The sequence below is a fragment of the Chlorocebus sabaeus genome, chromosome 21, assembly GCF_047675955.1.
Source record: "Chlorocebus sabaeus isolate Y175 chromosome 21, mChlSab1.0.hap1, whole genome shotgun sequence".
NCBI classification, from domain to species: Eukaryota; Metazoa; Chordata; class Mammalia; order Primates; family Cercopithecidae; genus Chlorocebus; species Chlorocebus sabaeus.
Window position 1 is genome coordinate 123841767 of NC_132924.1, and position 20113 is coordinate 123861879.

The following is a 20113-nucleotide window of genomic DNA, read 5'->3' on the forward strand; positions in this document are numbered from 1 at the left end:
GACTAGGCAGGTGGGTGCTGGGCCCGAGCTGGGTGGGGCCCAGCATGGGAGGCGCAGGGGAGTACAACATCAGGCCAAGCCATAAATAGCCCTGATTGGCCCAGCTGTCAGTCAGGGAGGGTGGGGGAATGAGGGAGGGGCAGGAGAACAAGTGAGGCCTGAGCCCTCCAACTCTGAGCTTCACCCCAGGGCTGTATGACCTCAGGGTGGAAAGGGACCACCCAGACCATGCTGCCCAGTCTGTCATCTCGGCATTAGAGGGAAGCGGATTTCCCAAGATCACAGAGAGCTTGCCGCAGAGCCACGACGGGAACCCAGGACCTCAAGCTCTTTCTTGTTTTTCCTCTGTTTCACCAAATCGGCTTCCAGCTGCCTGGGTTCTGATCCCACTGGGGAGGCCTGTAGGTGCCAGGTATTTCCTGCCCTTCCAAATGTCATCTGTTAGCCCTGCACCTTCCCACTCCCAAACCAAGGGACGAGTTCACAGTAGTGACAGAGATTGCCCTCGCTGTGTGAGGCACTCCTCAGGGGACTCCTAAAGACAGACATGTGCCTTGGTAACACAGCGTAACCCACAGGCAGCCACAAAAACTCCCCATGCTTGCCCTTGATGCCAACCCCCCATCTCCCTGGATGACTTTGGGTGGCATCTCTCCCCTGCCATGGTTACCTGGGGTCTTCCCTAGACAGTGAGAAAGGAGAAATGTCTCTGTCTACTCAGGCACTGACTTTTGTTTGGGGGTCGGGTGGATCAAAAGGAAAAAAAGAGAGAAAGATGAGAAACCAAGCCCTGGGGTTCAGCTCTGACCCACCACTGCCCACCGTGGGCTTAGGGTGCTCCAGCCCCACGGTCTTGCCCCTTTAGTTCACACTAGCTTAAAATTTTTTTTTAATCAATTGCTTTTTTTAAAGTTTCATTTTTAGTTGACAAATAATTGTATATATTTATGGGGCTATAATATTTTGATACATGTATATAATGTGTAATCATATCAGGGTAATTATCACATATATCAAATGATATTTACCAATTCTTTGTGGTGAGAACATTTAAAATCCTCTTTTAGCTATTTTGAAATATACATCATTATTCACTACAGTCACCTTGCTATGCAATAGAACACCTGAACTTATCCTATCTACCTGTAACATCATATCCACTGACCAATGTCTCCCCTTCCCCTGTCCACTTCCCCTGAGCCCCCAGCCTCTGGGAATCACCATTCTACTCTTCTATAAGTTTGACTTTTTTAGATTCCACAATAAGCAAGATCATGCGGTATTTGTCTTTCTGCACCTGGCTTATTTCACTTAGCACAACGTCCTCCAGATATATCGCATTTGAAAATCCATTCATCCATTGATGGACAACAGTTGTTTCCATGTTTTGGCAATTGTGAGTAGTGCTGCAGTGGACGTGGGGGTGCAGATATCTCTTCTTCATGCTGATTTCAATTCCTTTCCGTATATACCCAGTAGTGGGATTGCTGAATCATAAGGTAATTCTATTTTTAGTTTTTTGAGGAACCTTCATTCTATTTTTCAAAATGGTACTAATTTACAACACCACCAACAGTGCAGAGTCCCCTTTTCTCCATATCCTTGCCAACACTTATCTTTCAGTTTGCTATAATAGCCCATCTAACAGGTATGAGATAATATCTCATTGTGTTTTTGATTCACATTTCTCTGATGATTAGTGCTGTTGAACATATTTTCAGATATCTGTTGGCCATTCGTGTGTCTTCTTTTGAGAAATGTCTGTTCAAGTCCTTTGTTCATTTTTTAATAGGGTTTTTTTTGTTGTTGTTGTTATTTAGTAGTTTGAGTTCCTTGTGCATTTTGGATATTCGCCCCTTATCCAATGTTTGATTTGCACATATTTTTTCCCAGTCTGTGGATTGTCTCTTCACTCTGTCATTTCCTTTGCTGTGCAGGGACCTTTTAGTTTGGTACAATCCCATTTGTCTATTTTTGCTTTCATTGTCTGTGCTTTTGGGTTCATATCCAAGAAATCTCTGCCCAGACCAACATCATGGAGATTTCCCCTATGTTTTCTTCTAGGGGTTTTATAGTTTCAGCTCTCCTGTTTTCTCTTACTACCTGTGGATACACCTTGGCCTTCATCCACACACTGTGTACATGGTCCACGGGTCTGCCTCTTCCAAGAGAATACTCCAGGGCTCCCCAACCCTTGGTGGTATTGTTGCCCCTGCTCCCTAAGTTCTCTGACCCCGTCCTCCCCTGAGCTGTTCCCTCCCCAGCAAGGGGAAACCCACAGATGGACTCCCACCCTAGGAGCAGGAGGCCCTATCCCATTGAGCCCTAGGCTGTGGTCAGATGATGCAGTGCAGAGCTGGGGCAGGCAGAGTGCCAGGGGAGGGGTCTTTAGGAAAGAGATGAAGAATACTCAGAGAAATTGGGTTGATCCAATGCTGCCCTCCCATGTCCACTGCAGCACTGGGTCTACCAGCAGCCCTTGCCCTGGTCACAAAGCCCCACCACCTCCCCACAGCCTTACTGAGCCCTGCTTCCCATCCTGCCCCCACTACTGCCCAAGCACCCTCCCTGCCCTGACTTCCCAGCCACTTTTGCTAGAACAGTCAAACTCTAGGGTAAAAGGGACCTTAGAAATTCCTGGTCCAATCTCTCTTTGCTTTATAAGTAAGGAAACTGAGGCCCAGAGACAGGAAAGCACTCTCCAGGTCACACAGGCAGTTAGCGCCAAGTGGGTTTAGAACCAGGGACAGTTAACTTCCAGACCTGTGCTTTTTCTGACTGCAGACCTTCCTTCTCCCCTCTCTCCTCTTTCCCTTTCTCCTCTTCCTATTTTTTCTCCCTTAAATGCCTCAAGGAGGAAGAGAGTCAGGGAGCCAGGATAGGACAATGACAAGGAGATGAAGACCTGGAAGTGGGGGCTGGGGACAGGGATCTGGGAGCCACAGCAGGGAGGCGGCAGTGAGCTGGCAAGGGCCAGGGCCCAGGAGAGAGGTGGGGGCTAGACAGGGCCAGGCACAGGTGGGGACACAGAGGGCGGGGTGGGAAGACACGGACATGGATGGACAAGAAGAGTTTGTCCCCAAGTCATCTGGGCGTTTATGCCTCTGCCCCATCCCTTTACCCTTGGGCCACTGCCCTGTCCCACGCCACTAATCTCAGGTACCCACAAGCCTTAGCCATCACTTTCTTTTCTTCTTCTCCTTGGCCAGCTTGGCCTCCTCAGCCTCCAACTGGTCCATCCTGTGTTTCATGCTCTTCTTGCCCAGTGGGGTCTTGAAGTACCAGTCCTGGGTTGGTGGGCACAGGAGTGGTAAGGCCCTGGGACCCATCCTGACCTCACCCCTCCCCTTTTTACAGATTGTTTCCTCAGCAGCCTCTTCTCCTCTTCCCCTGGGTTCGGGGGTCCTTTTAGGGCTGGGGTTTCCCTTGCTCCCCACCAAATCCTTCCGGTATTATGTCAGCCATTCTTAGGGGGCAAGCCCTCTTCCCTCCACACCTGCAGCCCTCTCTCCTGTGCTCCCAAGGCCATCCTTGGCAGGTGCACTGACTCTGGGGTGGGAAAGGTGGGTGGCAGCTGTTACCAGAACTCACAAAGGGCTCCTGATACCTCAGTGGTCCTTGCAAGTTCCCACCCTCAGGGAAACCAAGTGGGATGGTCCCGAATGCATTTCCTGGTAATTTCCTGCTCCCTTCCCAGCTGAGCTCCACAACATGTTTCCACCGATTGTCTTCTGGTAATTTGTGGGAGCAGAGGGAGGGGTCCGAGGTGTGCTTCAGGGGGCTGACTCCCCAAGGGCGCTGCTTACCCACAGCCCCTGGCCCTGCCACCTCACCTTCAGGGACTCCTCTTCCTCCCTGTATACTGGATCCAGCTTCGCCAGTTGTCCCAGGAACTCAGAGGCCACCAGGGGCCGCTTGGACAGTTGCAGGAACCGCCGCTCACTCAGCACCGATTGGATGGCTTGGAGAATGTGACCTGGCGTGTAGCCATCGGAGACCTTGGCTAGGGCACTGATGTCCAAGTGCTGGGTTGGCTGGATGCCCCGGGCCTCTATCATATGCTTCCAGAGCACTGCAGGCATGCGGAGGACATGGGGCTTGGAGGGGCAGTGGGCACCAGGGAGGGGCAACAAGGCCTGAGCAGCCCCCACCTGGATCTGGAAGGAGCTTTGTGCTCCGGGGAGCAGCTCCATGTCCATCAGCTCCCCTTCCCCAGGGAAGGTACCAGATCTCAAGCTAGGCAAGGGTCATCCTCCCAACTCAACCCAAGCAAGCAGAGCCTCGGAGGACATAAACCACCTGCTTGTGTCCACAGAGCTGAAGCCAGGACCCAGGCTACTGGGCTGCTTGTCCAGCAGCCCTTCCAGAAGATCTGGCTGTGGGGGTGAGGGCTCGCAGCAGCAGTGGGGTATGGGGCAGGAGGTGGGCAGGCTTTGGTAGGGGCAGCCAACCCCGTGTCCCCAGGCCTCACCATAGCGGGACACGTAGTCAGGCCGGGGCATGAAGAGGATCCGCTCGTAGACCCGGCACAGCCCCCGAAGATCAGCCAGCTGCGGCTGGGAGGTTGTCCCAATCAGCATCACACGGTCTCCAGGAGTCAGCAGCCGCAAGGCCTTGGTGAGGTCCTTCTTTATCCGCTTTGGGTCCATCTGCTCCAGGGGAACAGGGAGGAGTGGTGGGGCTGGGGCATGGTGGCCCAGTGTACGGGGCTCCCAAGTTCTCAGAGCCCACCCCACCCTCAGCCTCACCTCAGCCCTAGCAGGATGAGGAAGCTGCCCATCCTGCTTTGAGACAAGGAAACTAGGTGTGAGGAGTAGAGGGGCATGTGCAAGGCCCCAGTGGGTGGGGTTTGGAGTGACTTGAACAAGCCTAGGCCTTCCAGCCCAGCCCCAGCTCACGCCACCTGCCCACATGACCTTCACGTCCACGCTCCCTCACCTCCCTGTCTTCTTTGGGGATCCTCTTATAGAAATTCTTCTCAGCATTTCCAATCCAAATCACAGAGGGCTGTAGGAGTCGGGCTACCTGGATGGGTTGAAGAGTAGAAATCAGACATTAGATGTCTCTGGAGAAGGGTCATGTCCCTGCTGGTCAGAAGCCAGGATGAAGGCTGGCATTGAGCAGGGGCTGACCTTGGAGCCCAGTCTCCACTCCCCACACCTGCCAGTCCCACCTCCCAGCCTGCTGCTACACATACCTCACACCTCAGGGTAAACTGAGTCACTGCCCCCCCTTGGGGGGCTGCATATTCAGCCTCATCCCACCATGAAAAGACGTTGCTCTATATCCTCCCCTTTCCCTTCATTCTCCCACCACAGGGGCTGCAGGGGGAACCCAAGCTCCTAGCCCGGGTTGGTAGGGAGACCTCACCAGTTCAGCACCTGAAATCATACCCAGTAGGCTGATGGGTGACACGATCTCAAAGCCCACCCTCCTTTGTTGCCACAGGTCTGAGAACCACAAATGCCAAAAGCTGAGGGCTCCGGACCTTAAAGACTATATGCACCATCATCTGTGCCCCATTCCTGCCAGGATATTTGCCCAGCAGGTTGCCCGGTGACAGGTCGAACAGGTTGGCGCCAGTTTCTGTGCACACTGCCTTGACCAGCATCTTCTTCCCCATGCCAGAGGGGCCCACCAGGAGGATGGAGCGGATGAGCGGGGCCATCGCATGGATATCCGGGGAGCCTGAGAGCAAGGAAATGGGCCAGAGCCAAGTGTCAGGTCAGCAGCAGGAGTCAGGGCTGGAGATGACTCTGAGTAAGGTCAGGCCAAGGGCCTGGGGCTGGGAGAGGAGGTGCAGATCACGGGGCATACTACCTTCCCCAATACCACCAGGTCGCCTGGTCCCCTAGGCCTGGGAGCCGGGAGTGGCAGCAGGAGAGTTTGAATGGCTTAGGAGTCTCCAGTATGAGGAGCTGTACATGGGACTGGGAGGGAGCCTGCTACCCTGACTAATGCCCTTTCTGTTTTCCCTTCATCTGCTTCCACTCCTGGATTGTGAGTGGTGGAATGGAAAGGTATGGGACACGGGAGGCGGAGGTTGCCATGAGCTGAGATCGCGCCACTGCACTCCAGCCTGGGCAACAGAGTGAGACTCTATCTCAAAAAAAAAAAAAAAAGGAAGGCATAGAATAAACCACTTCAGAAAGCTCTTCAGCTCCGGGGGCGTAGGGCTGGTGGTCTTCTGGCAGCGGGACAGACGCTGGGTTGTCCCTTGGGATTGAGTAAGGGGCTGGCAATGTGGGCTGTTCAGCAGGTCAAGGGTCCACCTGATTTCTGGGGTGGCCCAATCTGGGTGTGACCTCCAGCAGGGCCTGGGCAGGGCCCTGGGGCTTGGAGGCTCAGGCTGGACATGCCCGCCTCAGCCACCCTACCCTGACCCCAGCCCTCACCCCGAGGGTTGCCTGCCCAGAGCTGGCTCCTCACACCCCCAGGGCCTCTCACCAAGCCGAAGGACCGCATACAAAGCCACATTCTGTCGTATGTCAAACAGGGATGGCATGGGCAACTTCTTTGCCAAACTCAGAGCAGATCCAAGATAGAGGAAGTCACCTGTGGCGATAGGCAGCCACTGAGTGAGAGGCACCCTCTCCGAGTGGCAATCAGGCAACCAGCCACAGGCAAGGCGGGGCCAGTGGGTGGGGGATAGGGGAGCCTTGGCACCTGGCCAAAGACTGGGAGCAGGCATTCTGGGAGGGGTCTCACCTACGTAGTCTTTCAATGCTACTGATTCACTCTTCCTTAGAAGTCCAGAAATAACAAGCTCTTCATACAGAGACTCCACAGACCTGGCAGAGGATGGCACAGGAAGACCCCCACCACCACAAGGGATGTTAGCAAGTGAGAACACAGGGAAATGGAGGCAGAGATGGGGGGCTGTTGTCATGAAGACAGGGGATCAGTGGTTCTCCTGCCCAGCATTCTGTGCTCATAAATATCTACAGAATCAGGTATGGCACCAAATCACCATCCTAGGAGGCAAGCCTCCGCCAGTGGGTGCTCTGTAAGAGCGGTGTGAGGGGGACAGGGGCCTCTGTGACACTCATCAGTCTGCCCCCTGGCCAAAGATCCACCATTAGAAATCCAGTCATTTGAATTAAGCATTGCCCTCTTCTTAGAAACTACATTTAAGACATGAGTGCTCCTGGGAGAGACAGCCATTAAATTCAAGCAGCTGACGTCAAGGTGCTTGTGTGCTCTCTTTACCAGATAAGTCAACAGGAAGGGACCACTGACGAGTCCCTTAATGCCCCAGAGTGGGAAGTCCAGAGGGAAATGGCTTTGGCAGAGACAGAGGCGGTTAAGGCAAAGGTTGGAGGGAGGATCTGGAAGTGGAGAGCAATGACCTGATTATAAACTCCACTGAGATCTCGCTCTGCATTTCATGTACAGAGCCCTTTCTTGTGCCTTTGCTTGATCCCCACAGTTATCATGTGAGTTTGGCAGGGCAGGTACTTGGTGAACAAGGTCAGGGAGTCAGAGAGGGAAAGCGACTTTCCCAAGGTCTCACAGCAGCAGAGGCAGGACCTGTCCTGGACTGGGACTTGCTCCACCACCACCACCATGCAAAGTGGGCACGACAGGCTGTGCTACCTGTTTGGGGTTAGATCTTTTTCCTTCTTTTTCCCAGTTTTCTTCCCAGGTGTTTTCTGGTTGGAAACAAGTGCATAGGTCACTGTGCCCTGTTCCTTGCCTCCACTGTGTGCCCTCCCCTGCCCAGACCCAGCCCGTCATCTTGCCTTTGGAGCCCTCAAGGGTCTTTCTTCCTCCTTGTCCACAACCAGACGGAGGTTCCTCAGCTCCTGACGCATCAGCTCATCCACCTAGGGGAGACAGCTGACGTATGGCCGGGTGGCCTGGGACTGGGAGGACAGGTGGGAGAGGAGCAGGCAGGCAGGGATGGGAAGGAGGGGAGGAGCCTTACAGAAGAACCCAGTGAGCCTGATGAAGGCAGCAGGGACAGCCCTTCCCACACATTTGTCTGCGTTCCTCCCTCCCTCCCAGCACCTGTTCACACCCAGTCCTAATCCTCTTCCTGTTCTCCCAGGAGCCCCGCTCTTAACAGCCTTCAACGTGCGGAGAAGCCCCCAGATGGAATTCAAGCCCAACATCCCCCCACTGAGGTCTCTGTGACCTAAATGGTTGCATAACTGCTTAGCCTCAGTTTCCCATGTGTACCATCAGGAAAACCATGGTATTTTCCTCATGGGTTTCATGAAAGACCACATGATTGAACACTTCTGAAGCCCACGGCATGGGTGGGACACGTGGTCAGAGGGTTCCTGAGGATGGTGGTGGGGTGTGGACACCCTGGCTCCGAGTCCCTCCCATACCCTCCACATCCCTGCTGCATCAGCTCTGGGAGAAGGCGAGACCAGGGGGAGGCAGAGGAAGGTGGGAACTGTCGTGGGCAGCAGGTGGAGCTAGGACCATGCATGGAGGCAGCAAAGTCTACAGAGGATGAGCTGGGACTGGGGCTGGGTGTTCAGGACAAGAGAGATACAGAGAAATGGTTGGGGAGGAATCTGAATCTGGATGGAAGTGTGGGTCATGGGGGAGGGTGCAGGGTAGTGGCCTGCAGGGAAGCCCTGACCCCGCGCTCACACCTGTATCCGGATCTCCAGCTCCACCTCTTTCCTCTTCTCCTCCCGGAGGGTCTCGGAGTCATAATTCTGACTGGGGTGTATGCTCTCACACCGGTTCTTCCATGTATCTGACCAGAGAGTGGATGGATGTGTGAAGGTCAGAGTCCCGGGTGTATACACACATGCATGCACATGTGCACAAGCACATGCACACATACGTGCATACACAGACAGATGTGTGCACACAGGTCAGGAGCCAGGCCCTGGCTGGTTACCCTGTCCCCACCCACCAGCCTGGCATTGTTTCTACCCAGATGGCAGATAGACTTGACCCCAAGGCCTGTGGCCACAGGATTCAGACCCAAACCTGTAACGCCCCCACCCAAAGAATCACACCATACCTCCCTCTCCTCATTTGGTATTGTCCCCTTTGCCTACACACCCACACTGCCACTTCATGGTCCATGTGGCAGATGCCCACTTTCTCCAGGACCCAGGGCCCCAGGTCCCACAAAGCACAGATACTCTTCCCCAGCCGTCTCCCCTCTTACTTAAGTATTCCTCATGCCCGGCACTGATCATAGGGATACATTTGGATGGCAACACTTGCAGCACCGCATCCACTTCCTAGAATATAAACATCCTTTGACCTTGACTTCATCACCTCTACCTAGCACAGACTCTGGCCCTAACCTTACCTGAACCCATCTTCCTACCACGAGTTCCCCCACACCTTGCTCCTCCCTGTCCCTCATGCCATGGATTCGGGAGGTATCTTACCCCCTTCTTGGACTTTTCTTCCTTTCCTTTCTTCTTCTTCTTCTTTTTTTCATCCTTTCCTTTTTCCTTTCTCTTCTCTTGTTCCTTTTTTTTGTTCTCTTGGACCTGCATTTCCAGTTCCATTCTCACCTGTGACCAATGACACAAGACATTTCAGAGAAGATCAAGGGGATTTTACAAAAGAGAGTCCTGGATTTTACAGAAGAGAGCTGGAGATCTCTCAGGCCCAGGGCCTGCGACTGGGGTGAACCAAGGATTCCCTAGCCTAGAGTAACTGATGGGGTCAGGACAGCTGAGCATGCAGAGACTCCACTGGGGTCCAGGGAGAAAGAGTGCCCAAGAAGGAGCGTTCTGGTCAGAGCCACTGTTCTCTCCTGACCATGGGATCTGGAGCCACTGCAGTCTACCCAGACATCCTTCCTTTCCCAGTCACAGTGCCTGCTCCAGCCGCAGCTGCTCCTTGCTCCTCTTCCCCATGCCGTCTTTCTAGCTGCCTGCATTTCCCCCAGCCACCTCTGCCTCCATTGAGGCTGACCCCCTACTCCACCCCACTCACTACTCTCTGTAGCCTCAGACTCCACCTGCCACAAAAAACCATCTGCCTCACCTCCAACACGGTACCTGTTCTGGAGTTTTGTCTGCAAAGATTGAGTAGGATCCACCTGAAGACGCATCTGGATAATCAGGGAATTGGCCAGTAAGATCGCTAAGTGAACATAAGATGATTGAACAGAAAGATGAATAGATGAATGGATGGATGGATGGATGGATGGATGGATGGATGGATAGGTAGACAGAGAGGTGGGTAGAAGGGTGGGTGGATGGACAGATGGATGGACAGATGGAGAGGTGGGTAGAAGGGTGGGTGGGTAGATGGACAGATGCATGGGTGGATAGATGGAGAGATGGGTAGAAGGGTGGGTGGATGGTCAGATGGAAGGATAGACAGAGAGGTGGGTAGAAGGGTGGGTAGATGTGTGGATGGATGGATAGATGGATGGATGGATGGATAGATGGATGGATGGATGGATAGATGGATGGATGGGGAGATGGAGAGGTGGGTAGGTGGGTGGGCGGATGGACAGATGGATAGATAGATGGAGAGGTGGGTAGAAGGGTGGGTGGGTAGATGGGCAGATGCTTGGGTAGATAGATGGAGAGGTGGGTAGAAGGGTGGGTGAATGGATGAGCAGATCAACATATGGAAGGATAGATAGAGAAATGGGTAGATGGGTAGATGGGTGGATGGATGGATGGGGAGATGGGGAGGTGGGTAGAAGAGTGGGTGGGTTGATGGATGGATGGATGGATAGATAGATAGATAGATAGATAGATAGATAGATAGATAGATAGATAGATAGAGAGTAAGCTGAATAGAAGGGTGAGTGGATGGATGGATGACAGATGGATGGATAGGTAGATGGAGAGGTGGATAAAAGGGTGGGTGGATGGATGGAGAATGGCAGAGAAAAGTAAAGGACCAGGGGGGATAGAGGGAGACAGGGGAAGAATGGATTGTTACAAACAAGAGGACAGATCACTCAGGGGGCATCCATGGGTGCTTTCCCCACCCTATTCTGGCACTTTCTCTCCCTTGTGGAAATCGGAAGTCAGGTGTGGAGATGGTCCTGTACGCTGGGGGCCCAAGGTTGTTGAAACTAACAGGGTCAGCAGTGTGTTGGGGACCTGGGGGTAGAGGAGAAAAGGGCCAATCTGGACTAGAAGGCAGAACCCATGTAGGGAATGGAGCAGGAGCAGCCCTGAGGGACCCTGAGTGAAGGGAATGAAGGATGAGGGTAGGGTCAGCTGAGGACACTGACTGGCACTCGATAAACCACTGTCGGATTTGCTCCTTCATCTTCTCCTTCATGTCAGGCCCCTCTGTCTCTGCCAGAGAATCATGGGCCTTCACCATTGCCGCCCGGAATTCCTCCTCCTTCTCTACCTGGTGGAGCCTCCGGACATCCTCCCAGAGGCAGGCCTGGGAGATGATGCTCAGGTGCTCTGCCTGGTTGGGTGAGGGGAGCTGGGGAGTGGAAGAGAGGTTGAGGGGCTCAGGAGTGGGAGGAACCAGCATCCAGTCTGGACGCAGCCCCCAGCCTCAGGCACACACGCCTGTACCCGCTCCTTCCCCAACACGACGCTCACGCAAGGCCTCGCGCACACACCCACACGGAACAACGGGCATGCCTGCATTGGAAGAAACTGTATTTGGAGCCGAATTCGTCTGTGTAAATTACTCTAATAATGAGTTTGCTAGATGCATCCGGGCTGGCCCCTGCCCGATTTCCCCAGCACACCCTCCCCTGGAGCCTCCGGCCCCAGCCCCCGCCTGCACCCCCGCCCGCGGCCGAGTTGGCAGCCGCTTTTGCAGCCACTTTCCCGCCTCATTGGCTCCCAAATGTATTTTAAATATCACTCTGCGCAGAGACAATTACTGAAAACGCTGAGCTCACACTGTTGATAGGCCCGGGCGGCCAGGCTCATTCCTCACCCACTGCTGTGCACGGACCCCTCCCTGCTGAAGCCAACCCCTGCCTCTTTCAGCCTGCTCTCATCTCCTGGGGGTCCAGCCCTCTGGCCCCTCAACAAGTCTCTGACCTCCACTCCCACACAGCAGCCCCTGGCCCCTCCTTCCTCCCAAGGCCCCAAGCCTCCAGTGGTAGCCTCCCAGCCTGCCAAGATGTCACCAGACCTAGGAAGGCTCCCTTCCCTCCCGTCCCTCCAATCCCCAGCCCAGCCCCCTCCCCAGCTCCTTCTGGCAGCCAGGCCTCCACAGGATCTGCCCAGGGCAAAGCCCTTCCCTCAGGGAGCATGCTCCCGCCACCCCTCCAGTCTCGGCCTGCCTTTCCTAAGTCAGTGGAGATCAGCTGGGTGAGAGGACACAGAACAGGGGATAGACAGATTCAAGGAGCCAGGCCTACTCACTTTGGCCAGGCACACATGTATGCACACAGGCACACGGCCTAGAAAGGCCTGGTTTGGGGAGTGTGTCCCTACCCCAACACAGTCCCTGGTGTTTCCCTGTGGCTACCAGAGGCTTGGGGGGGTGGTGTGGGTGCCCCTGCTGGCTTTGTGGCCTCTTCCCTCTGGGGGCCCACCCCTGTAGCCCCTCTTTCCAGCTGGGGGTGGGAACGTGGGGTCCAGGATGCTGTACACAATACCCCTCCTGGCCTCACAGGTGAGCTGCTGCCAGGGGCCAGATCTCTGCAGGAAGAAGGGTATGAAGGGATATGGCCTGGGGGCTTTCCTGTCCTTCTGCCTCTTTCTCTTCCAGGCTCTCCACCCGGCCTGAGTGGAGAGCACCGTGGGCAAAGTGGGGCTGGAAGAAGACTGTGCTCTGGGTGGGGGCCCTGCCCTGGCCAGCCCTGTGTTCCAGGCCCCACCATGGTGGGCAGGTTGAGCTCACCATGCCAATGAACTCCATCTCTGTCCGCCGGTCCTGCTGAGTGCGTTTCCTCTGCAGGTAGCCTTTCCATACCTGGTGGAGGGATGTAGGAGACACACGGGACACACACTGTCCACCCTGCAGCAGCCTGTCTCTCAGAGAGAGTCCAAGAGGGTCACACTAGAGATTTCGGGTGGGGCGGGGAGGAGCCCTGGGGAAGTCTGCTCAGGTGCACACTGAGCAGGAACAGCCTAGAACAGGGTGGTTTCAGGTGGGCACTCAAGCCAACTGGCCCCAGGGCCCCCCAGGGATTTCTTCCTTTCCCTCGCCACCCTAATCTGCTATCTCTTTTGAGGGACAGATCAGAGCTCAAGCACCCTCCACATTCCCTACACCCACTCCTCAGAATCCCCAGAGCAGCTGGAACAAATATCTGACTCCACCCAGGCACATAGACATTGGCGCTGTAGGGATTGTGGAGCTCCTCAGTTAATCCTACATTTTTGACCCAAGGGAACTGAGGCCAGAGACTGGACATGACCTCTCTCAGGCCCAAGACGCCATCTGTGCAGAGCTGGACCCGTGCTCTTTCTCCCAGGCCCAGCCACTTTCAGACTCCAGGATCACTGAGTGCTAGTGGGACCAGAGGGTGGGGACGCTGGGCAGAGGAGGGCAGAGCCAGGGCCTGGGCCAGCCAGTGCTTTCCATCTGCCTCCCGGCCCCTCCAGAAGCTGGGGCTGCTTCCTGCACTTCTCATCTGGGCTTCGTCCTCCCACTCCTGTGACCACCACAGGCCAGGCCCGCCATGACTGGGTCCTTCATACGTTTTTTGCTTTTCTCAGTGCTCTGGATGACTCTAAGACCAGCATGCAATATTTCTGTACTCTTGATGTCTGGCAACAGGCACAAAATGACCTGCTTTGGTCTACAGGGGAAGTAGGACTCCATCTTTGGGGTCTATCCCCCTTCTTGACTTCTTTGTTTTAGTGAGCCCTGCTGTCGAGAACCTCCTTCTCAGTGAGACATTGACACAGTCATCCTGCCTCAGACTGACCTGTGCAGTGTACTGATTGCTAACACACGAATCTATCCCATTTGCAGATGATATATCTTCATAGAATCACTATTGTTTGCTAGATGGTTGCCTGCTTTCGTCTTTCGGTGGGAAGTTCTAAGTTTTCTCTAGTGGGCTAGGAGGCAGAGGTTTTTGAGGTATTGGGATTTGAGAGAGAGAGGAAGGAGGGGGAGATTGATTTGAGAGAGAAAGAGGCCCACCCCAGGTCAACACTTCCTGGAAAGAAAAGGTGGCAAGAGGCTTCTGTGACAGAGCAGGGCCGGTGGCCTTAGAGGCAGCGACACCTGCATGAACAGAAAGTGGTCTGTTCCTGCACTGAAATTTTGCTGGGGCTCCTCCAGTCTCTGGTCAAGCTGTTAACCACTACCACCAGGAGTCGGCGTGTGTTAGCAGCATTTTAAGGAATGGTGGGAGAGGCCATGTTCACACACCAAGGCAGACAGCAGAGGCTGACCCAGAGAGGTGCAGAGTGGCTGTCCAGAGCAAAGGAGAGGTGTGACAACCACGATGGTAAGAATGCTCAGGGAACCTTAAGGCAGAGAAGGGCTTTCTGCAGTGAGGTGGGACAGGAGATAAAATTATGGAAATTATGTTATTTCCATATTAAAAGGGACCCGGAAGGCACAGAGTTTGGGGATGCTCAGATCACATCAGTTATCAAATTAATTCATCATGATCAAGTTTCCCTCTGTCTTAGTTTCCAGGAGGCTCAGGATCCTTTCTTGTTTTAAGAGATGGGGTCTTGCTACATTGCTCAGGGCTCAAGCAATACTCCAGCCTCAGCAGGATACATTTTAGTGGCTCATTTTCAACAGTCGTGAGAGTTTCTGGAGTGATCATCTATTCTGTTCTGCTACTCCATTATGGATTTTTCTTCTCTAATTTTAATGATCCTTCTGTTTCTGGGACGTTTAAGGTATCCTACTGCAAACCCTTTTGAAAATAGAGATGTAGATTAAATAATAAACAAGTAAGATATATGCTTGCTGACTGATTAAAGTACTCACTGGTTTAGAATCTAGTTGTGGGGACTGGGCATGGTGGCTCATGCCTGTAATCCCAGCACTTTGGGAGGCTGAGGTGGGTAGATCACTTGAAGTCAGGAGTTCGAGAGTGGCCTGGCCAACATGGTAAAACCCATCTCTACTAAAAATACAAAAATTAGCTGGGTATATTGTCGGAGGACTATAGTCCTGGCTACTCAGGAGGCCGAAGCAGAAGAATCGCTTGAACCCAGGAGACAGAGGTTGCAGTGAGCTGAGATCATGCCACTGCATTCCAGCCTGGGCAACAGAGCGAGACTCCATCTCAAAAATAAATAAATAAATAAATAAATAGTTGTGGGGCTACAGAATCCAAGCGCCTGTACTCCTGTGATCAATTTCTGAGCCCAGCAGGCTTCCTGAATGAGGTAACTCTACCCTGGCCCTCCTCCTGGGCACCTAGGGTTACCTTCTGTATGCTGATAGCTGCTTGGCACTGACTGAACTTGTGCCATCCGTCCTCCCGAATCCTCCGATCCTGCTCCTCATCTCTTCGAATCTCTTGCATGAAGGTGGCTCGAAGCCGGCCTTGCCTGGCCCGCTCTGCCTTTTGCACTAGAATTATGGCCTCAGTCCGGTGCATTCCTATAAAGCTCTGGCCAGAGCAGGGGCAAAAGAGCAGGAGCACATGAAGGAGAGTTTACATCCAGGGTGGACTGCTGGGAGACTGGCCATCAAAGGATACTCCAGGGCACCATCCTCCCAGAGTATCTGGGAGCCCAAGTCTTGTCTTGGCATTGGAGGGTTACCATGAGCACAGGAATAGCCTTGAAGGAGGCCAGGGATTACCTAAAGGGCACTCTCGTAGAGGGCAGGGAAGGGCCTCTCTGCATTCTGGAGGCTTTCAGGAGAAGGGGTATGGAAGAGTCCGGGAAGGTGTCACCCTGTTTACCTTCTGGGAGGACTCTGGCTCCAGTCTGGACAGGATCTCAGCCAGTATCAGCCGTCGCTCCCGCACAGCGGTAGACTGCTCCAACAGGAAGTATTTGGGGATTGGAACCTCCAGGTCAGCCTTTGGAGCAATGTTGGGGGAGGAGGGTCAGGAATCAAAAGTCTGAGCCATCTGGCCAATCCATTACCATTTTCAGGGGCTTACACACCCCCAGCACTGTTTTCCTCCATTTTAGAGTCCTGAGGTGGGAAACTTAAATGGGGCAGATGCCCCCAAAAGTCATTCCTGTCTTCTTCTGCCCCCATCCTCTGACTGGAGTTGAATTCTGGAGGATAGTGGTAGGTGGCCGTGGTCTCAAACCTGGTTGTGCATCAGAATCAACTGGGAAGCTCTTAAATGCAGATTCCTAGGTCCTCCCCAGACTACGACATCAGAATGGCAGGGCCTGGGGAATCTTCCCCATGGCCGCCCGCCCCACCAAGCGCACTGCTGCAGCTGGTTGGGGAAACTTTGAGATAGTCTTGGATATGAAGCAGTTACTGAACCCTGAGCCTGACTGAAGGCCCTGCAGAAGCTCTGTGTTCTAGAACAGCCTTCTAGAACTTGCCCGTGCACACAGATCACTGGAGGGTCTTGATAAAATGCAGGTGCAGATTTAGCGGGTTAAGGATACAGAGTTTCTCATTTGTGATGTCAAGGCAGCTGGTCCAGGGACCACACTTTGAGGAGGCTCTAGAGGACTCTCCTCACCAATTCCCTGCGGTTTGTGGGTCTTCCCAGTCATGCAGGGGACCTCATCCTGACTCCATCCAACCCCTAAGTACCTCCATGCACAACCCCCACCGCCAAGCTTCCTGAAGCCCTTCCCACAAGGCCAAACTCCATCCTCTGATCTTCTCTGCCCTCCTTCCTTCCCTAGCAGGTGTCCCAACACCAGGGATATCCGTGGGGTGACGGGTAGGCAGGGGGTGGTCGGCCCTATCCCTACCCCACCCGACTCCAAGCTGGCCTGGGCATGGCTCTGTGTCCCAGGTGGTCAAGGCGGGTCCCACCCCGCCTCTCCCCTACTGCTAGCTGGCTGGGGGCGTGGCTTCGCGGCTGCGCATGCGTACCGGGGTGAGCTTGAGATCCTGCAGCACGCGGTCCAGGCAGGGGTTTTCACAGAGGTCGGCGCGCACCAGCTCGTCCTTGAGCTCCAGCACGCGGCCCGCCACGCCGTCCAGCAGGCGCCGCAGCAGCCGCCGCTTCTGCGGCTGCACCATCTGGTCATAGACGGTGTTGAAGCGGCGCAGCAGCCCCAGGTAGTGCAGGTAGAGCGACGCGAGCCTGTACTGGAAGGACTGCCGCTCCCGGTCGGGCACAGGTTCGAGCAGAGGCTGCTCTTGGTCCAGCAGCTCCTGCAGGGTCACGTGGGAGGACTCCCAGAGGCGCTGGTAAGCTCTGGAGAGAGGGTGGCGGGCGCCGCGTGCTCTGAGCCCCGGAGGAGTGGGGAGATGGAGCCTCCTGGCCTTTTGAGGAGTGTGGGCTCGGGGTACCAGAAGGTGTGATACCACTCATGGCTCCGAAATGGACTTCAATGAGGTAAGGAGCCCGCAGGGCAATGAGTGGACACTGACCTGGTCTTAGGGAGAGTGTGGGATTGGGCTCCGCTGTAGGATTAGCAGAGAGAATGGGCATGACCTTTGGGGGGTTGGGGGAAAGCCGGCCCAGGCTTGAGGCTCCGATAAGGAAGGGGTCTTCGGGAGTCAGGGGCAGTGGGGCCCGCCAGGTGTGGGGCAGCCCACGGATGCTGCAGTGATCTGGGCTGGTGGGTGGGAAGTGGGGGTGAGGGATGAATGTGGAGGAGGGTCCCTTCCTCAGAGCAGAGCCCTGCTTCTGGAATTAACTGTCGGAGGGAAGTTTCCACCGTGAAAGCTGCCAGGGCAGCAGCAGCAGCTGGAGCAGCTCAGCGCCCAAACTGCCACTCTGCCCTAGCCTCTCAGGACCAAGGAGGTGCTCTGACCTTTGCTCTCTCTGCCCTGGGAGCCCCACTCCAGCCCCTCACTCACCCCTCAGACATTGTGCCCACTCCTCCACGCTGCCCCTTGTTTGCTGGTGGTGGAATTCACAGAACCTCTGTGGCTCCCTGACTCCCAGGGCCACAGGGCAGAACAGCCTGGCTTTAAGAGTTCTGACCCATTGTGCCAGTGTTCTAGGGCTGAGGAGAGGGGACTGGTGGCGCAGAATGGGCACATTATCTCGGGGGACATCCTGGAAGCAGCACACTGAAGGGACTGTGGGTGGGTGGCTTCAGGCTCCCACAGAGCAAGCTTTGCAGAACATGTTGTCCAACTTTGGCCATTTTTCTTATAAGGAACAAGTGAAATAAGTCTCTATTTGAAGTCTCCTAAAAGCTTTGGCACTCTGAATACATCCGTCCTAAAGACATTACCCCCCAACAAGGCATCACTGCAGCTTCTCACTCGGAGCGGCCTCTGTTCCCTCTCTCAACCCACACCTCCTGAGCCCCACAGCCCTCCACTCTCTGGATGATGGCACGGGGAGGCCCGTGTGGTGGAGGGGAAAGGCACTGATTTGGAATCAGAAGGCCCTGAAGGCCCAGTTGCCCCCTTGGGTGAAAGTGAGCATAACCATGCTTGCCTCCTTGGGGCCTGCCAAGAGTTCACACCATTCCCATGAGCCAGACCCACGTGAAGGATCAGGCTAGAAAGCATAGTGGATGCTGTTCTGCGTGCTTGGGGCTCACTTGGTCACCTGTGGGTACTGCCTCCCATCACTGCTACAAGTTCAGGAGACAATTTTTCCAAAAAGACAAAATATTATACCACTAGCAGCCTGAGGCTGTCAGCTGGGGTGAGCTTTTTGGCTCAGTGTCATGTCGAGACTTATGAATAAGTAAATCTACGAGGAACAGGGCCAGGGAAAGGGATAGAAGGGAGACAGCAGCAAAGAGAAGCAAATAGGAGGACTCTTAACTCGAAGGTGCCTACAAGCTACCTGAGGGTCTCATTACAATTCAGATTCCGGGCTGGGCACAGTGGCTCATGCCTGTAATACTGGCACTTTGGGAGGCCAGGGCAGGTGGATCTCCTGAGGTTGGGAGTTCAAGACCAGCCTGGTCAACATGGTGAAACCCCATCTCCACTAAAAATGTAAAAATTAGCCAGGCGTGGTGGCACATGCCTGTAATCCCAGCTCTTCAGGAGGCTGAGGCAGGAGAAAAACTTGAACCCGGGATGGGGAGAGGTTGCAGTGAACCGAGATGGCACCACTGCACTCCAGCCTGGGCAACAGAGTGAAACTGTCTCAAAAATAGATAGATAGATAGATAGATAGATAGATAGATAGATAGATAGATAGATTCTGCTCCAGATCTGAGGGGGTACCCAAGAGCTTGCCTTTCTAACAAGCTTCCAGCTGCTTTGGCTCCTGCTGGCCCAGGTCATGCCTGGCAGGGCAAGGTATGAACGCAGGGCAGAGTGGGCAGGAGTGAAACTTCGGGGCCAGATCTCCTGGGCCTGCCCCTTGCTAGCTGTGGATGTAAATGAGGATCATTAGTCCTCAGCTCACAGAGCCTTGAGGTGAGGCTTGAGGTATGAGAAAATACACGTGACCTAGGTAGCTGCCGCTGAACGTCAGCTATCACTAGAAGGCGATGCCTTTTCAATACATGGAGATGAAAGCGACCACAAGCTAGGTCTGTCCAATTACAAAGGGAACAAAGAAGGATTGGAGGTTTGTCTAAATCCCACCCCTTCATCCTGTCCAAACTTGGAAAAGGATTTATGGGTCATGTGCCCACAAGATAAGCAGAGGCTTCATGAGACAGGAAAAGCAGTGGTTAAGTGGTGAGCAGTAAATCTAGGTAAGGACATAGGAGTGACCGTGGTACTTCTTGCAGTTTTTCTGTGGGTTTCAAATTTTTCCAAATAAAATTGGGGAAGTTTGGAGTTTCAAAAACATCCCCACTGATTTGTACTGAAATAAAGGGGAAACTGAAAAATCATACTGATCTCAGCAGGTTATTTAAAAGCTGGTCTGGGCCTTCAGTTTTTTATCTTGAATAGATCTGTGCAGCCCCTTCAAACAATAGTGTCTGTCGTCTAGGACGCAATGACAGTTGGTGGGAAATGACATGGGGAAGCCACACCCTGAAAGAGGACCACACAGGAGGAATTTCAGGCCCAGAGAGGGAATCAGCTGGCAGTAAATCCAGATGCTAGTCCAGTCCCAGGTCCTATTTCAGCTCACTACCAAATAGAACATTCACATGTTTACAAAGCTATCACACGTTGCTCACGGGATGCACCTAGGAAGCAGTTTCTAAGACATCTGAAGAAGTGCTGC

At 54.0% G+C, this 20113-nt stretch overlaps 1 protein-coding gene across 1 annotated transcript; it reads right to left on the reverse strand.

Annotated features, from left to right (window-relative positions):
* Positions 1–2911: 2911 nt before the first annotated feature.
* Positions 2912–18248, reverse strand: DRC11L (dynein regulatory complex subunit 11 like). Its single transcript, XM_037990980.2, has 19 exons — positions 17815–18248; positions 16879–17206; positions 15767–15886; positions 15284–15469; positions 12778–12849; positions 11189–11394; positions 9990–10074; positions 9369–9497; positions 9140–9215; positions 8610–8716; positions 7743–7826; positions 7597–7652; positions 6709–6791; positions 6448–6555; positions 5489–5688; positions 4939–5025; positions 4472–4649; positions 3834–4072; positions 2912–3287 (listed from the first exon to the last, which is right to left on the reverse strand). Exons 1-19 carry the CDS (start codon positions 17823–17825, stop codon positions 3180–3182), a joined length of 2463 nt encoding a protein of 820 aa, XP_037846908.2. The 5' UTR covers positions 17826–18248; the 3' UTR covers positions 2912–3179.
* Between the last annotated feature and the right edge of the window lie 1865 nt (positions 18249–20113).

Bases quoted from the DNA above. Each gene is read 5' to 3' on its own strand.
- DRC11L (XM_037990980.2), bottom strand. The intron at 9,216-9,368 runs GTAAGATACCTC...TTTATATTCTAG, and splicing joins AAGAAAAGTCCAAGAAGGGG to GAAGTGGATGCGGTGCTGCA. The intron at 6,556-6,708 runs GTGAGACCCCTC...CTATCGCCACAG, and splicing joins AGCATTGAAAGACTACGTAG to GTGACTTCCTCTATCTTGGA.